We start from the raw sequence: 2,089 nt of genomic DNA, 5'->3' as shown, positions 1-2,089 counted from the left end.
CCCTAAACATACCCTTATAATAATGCAAATACAGTAATTAAACAACGCAGTATTGATGTGCGCATGCCCAGTGCCCGTAGTTGTATCCCCTCTAATGGTGCGTTCACACCGGACGCGATTCGCGCGAGTGATTTACATGTTAAGTCAATGCAGAGACGCGAAATGGCATTCTGCGGCGCGATTCGCGCGAATGAGGCGGCGAGATTCGCGCGATTCGCGCGATTGAGGCGGCGAGAAGGACGCGACTTGAGCGTTTTGAACGCGCGATTCGCGCGAATCGCTCAAGTTGAAAAATCTGAACTCTGGCGGAAATTCGCGCCGCGTTGACCAATCACAAGCTTGCTCTAGTAGTGACGCATTTACAAGCGGAGGCAGAAATCCGAACAACAATGGAGGACAAGATTATCGTGGCTGTGTGTGGGTACCCGGAGCTGTACGATACGTCCTCCTATCATTACAGGAACAGGAATAAAAAGGATCTTGCTTGGAAGAAAGTGAGTGAGGAGGTCGGACAGTCTGGTAAGTTGTAAAAAAACGTCCTTTACTCAATTTGAGCTATACATCGAGACTACAAGCTAGATAAAGCAGTCACATTCGCTGTACTTTACAAATACTTTCCCGCTGAGTTGATTTGCTTTATTCAGATGAATTGTGCAGAAAGAGGTGGAAGGGTCTCAGGGACACATATTTGAAGGAGAGGAGAAAAGAGATGGATAAGAGGAGTGGGTCAGCAGCAGGGTCAGGAAAAAAGTGGAAGTACTCTGCGGTCCTGTCTTTCCTCGACCCCTTCGTCTCCCCACGGGAGACAAGTGGAAATATGGAGAGGGGGGATGAGGAGAATCAGGCCGCAGGGTACGACCACCCTGATGAGAACCAGGGCGAGACAGCAGCAGCAGCAGGGTACTCAGAGACAGGTGTGTTGACAAGTGAAGCAACACAGCAGGGCATATATGTTGTTGTATTTTTATGATGAAAGGTCTAAAAAAAAAAATTCTCTAACTCGTGTAACGTGCAATGTGTGTAATGTTGTAAAATATATTTAATTTTTGTCATAACAGAGCCGATGGGCTCTTTTGATGGCAGTGAGGCTGGGTCCCCTCTGCCAGAACCTGCTGCTGCTGCTTCTTCCCCTGCTGGCCCTTCAGCATCTGCTGCTGTACCCACAGGTGTGTACAGGCAATAATGTCCATGTTTAGATGCATATTATATATACTGTAAGCACTCGTAGTTTAATCCTTTTCTGGGGATGTATAATTTTAGGAGAATCTGTGACAGATAAAATATATGGCATTAAAAAATTGAGTGTTTATAAATATGTGTATATTATATCTACTGTAAGCACCCGTAGTTCTATCATTTTCTGCCTTCTCAATGTACAAAATGTTATCATTTGATACAGTGCCACCAAGAGGAAGAGCCCAGAGAAGGCGCAGGGAGCAGCCTTCAGAGGTGGAGCGGCAGCTCCTGGAAGCCCTCAGGACCCGTCCTGTGGCTCCAGCGCCGCCTCCACGCTCAGAGGATGAGCTCTTCCTCTTAAGTCTGGTCCCTTCCCTGCAGAGGTTACCGCCTCAGACGAAAGATTTCGTCAAATTTCAAATTCATAAATTAATTTATGAAAGCAGCACAGTTCTGCTTAATTTGGAACATTTGGAACCCAGTCAGTAATTTTTAAGAGGCAGAAATCTCTGCAGGGAATGAACCAGACATTCTCTCCTTTCTCCTCTCCTTCACTTTGTCCCTCACTCTTCCCTCTTCCAAGCAAGATCCTTTTTATTCCTGCATGTTAATTGTAAATAGTTTTAAATGTTCTTTGTATATTTTTTTAATATATTGTTTATTTTATTTGATTAATTTTGTATAAATAAATGTTTTATATAATGAACAAAGGTTTTGGGATGTTACTTTGTGCACAACATAGTAAATCATAATGTATAGTTGTTACATAAATATTATTTCTATGTTTAGACTAGAATACGTATGGCAAACATTTGTACATTAATTCTAATTATATCCTATTGCAAATACACTCACAATAGTATAGTAAAAATTTGTTATTTGTTATTGGAACAGTGTTGTGGTGTAGTGTAAT

General features: G+C 42.7%; 1 protein-coding gene across 1 annotated transcript; it reads left to right on the top strand.

Moving 5' to 3' along the window:
• Nucleotides 1-386: 386 nt before the first annotated feature.
• On the top strand, nucleotides 387-1,798 carry LOC307126536 (uncharacterized protein). The gene is made up of 3 exons (XM_079817119.1): nucleotides 387-519; nucleotides 1,059-1,166; nucleotides 1,400-1,798. Exons 1-3 carry the CDS (start codon nucleotides 390-392, stop codon nucleotides 1,663-1,665), a joined length of 504 nt encoding a protein of 167 aa, XP_079673245.1. The 5' UTR covers nucleotides 387-389; the 3' UTR covers nucleotides 1,666-1,798.
• Nucleotides 1,799-2,089: the final 291 nt, after the last annotated feature.

The sequence above is a fragment of the Gobio gobio genome, assembly GCF_949357685.1.
Source record: "Gobio gobio genome assembly, chromosome: 1".
NCBI lineage: Eukaryota > Metazoa > Chordata > Actinopteri > Cypriniformes > Gobionidae > Gobio > Gobio gobio.
This window is presented reverse-complemented; position numbering and strand designations above follow the sequence as displayed.

Excerpts from the sequence above, each read along its gene's own strand:
- LOC307126536 (XM_079817119.1), top strand. The coding sequence starts at position 390 with ATGGAGGACAAGATTATCGTGGCTGTGTGTGGGTACCCGGAGCTGTAC. Across the intron at positions 520-1,058 it reads TGAGGAGGTCGGACAGTCTG|AGCCGATGGGCTCTTTTGAT; the intron begins GTAAGTTGTAAA and ends TTGTCATAACAG. Across the intron at positions 1,167-1,399 it reads ATCTGCTGCTGTACCCACAG|TGCCACCAAGAGGAAGAGCC; the intron begins GTGTGTACAGGC and ends CATTTGATACAG.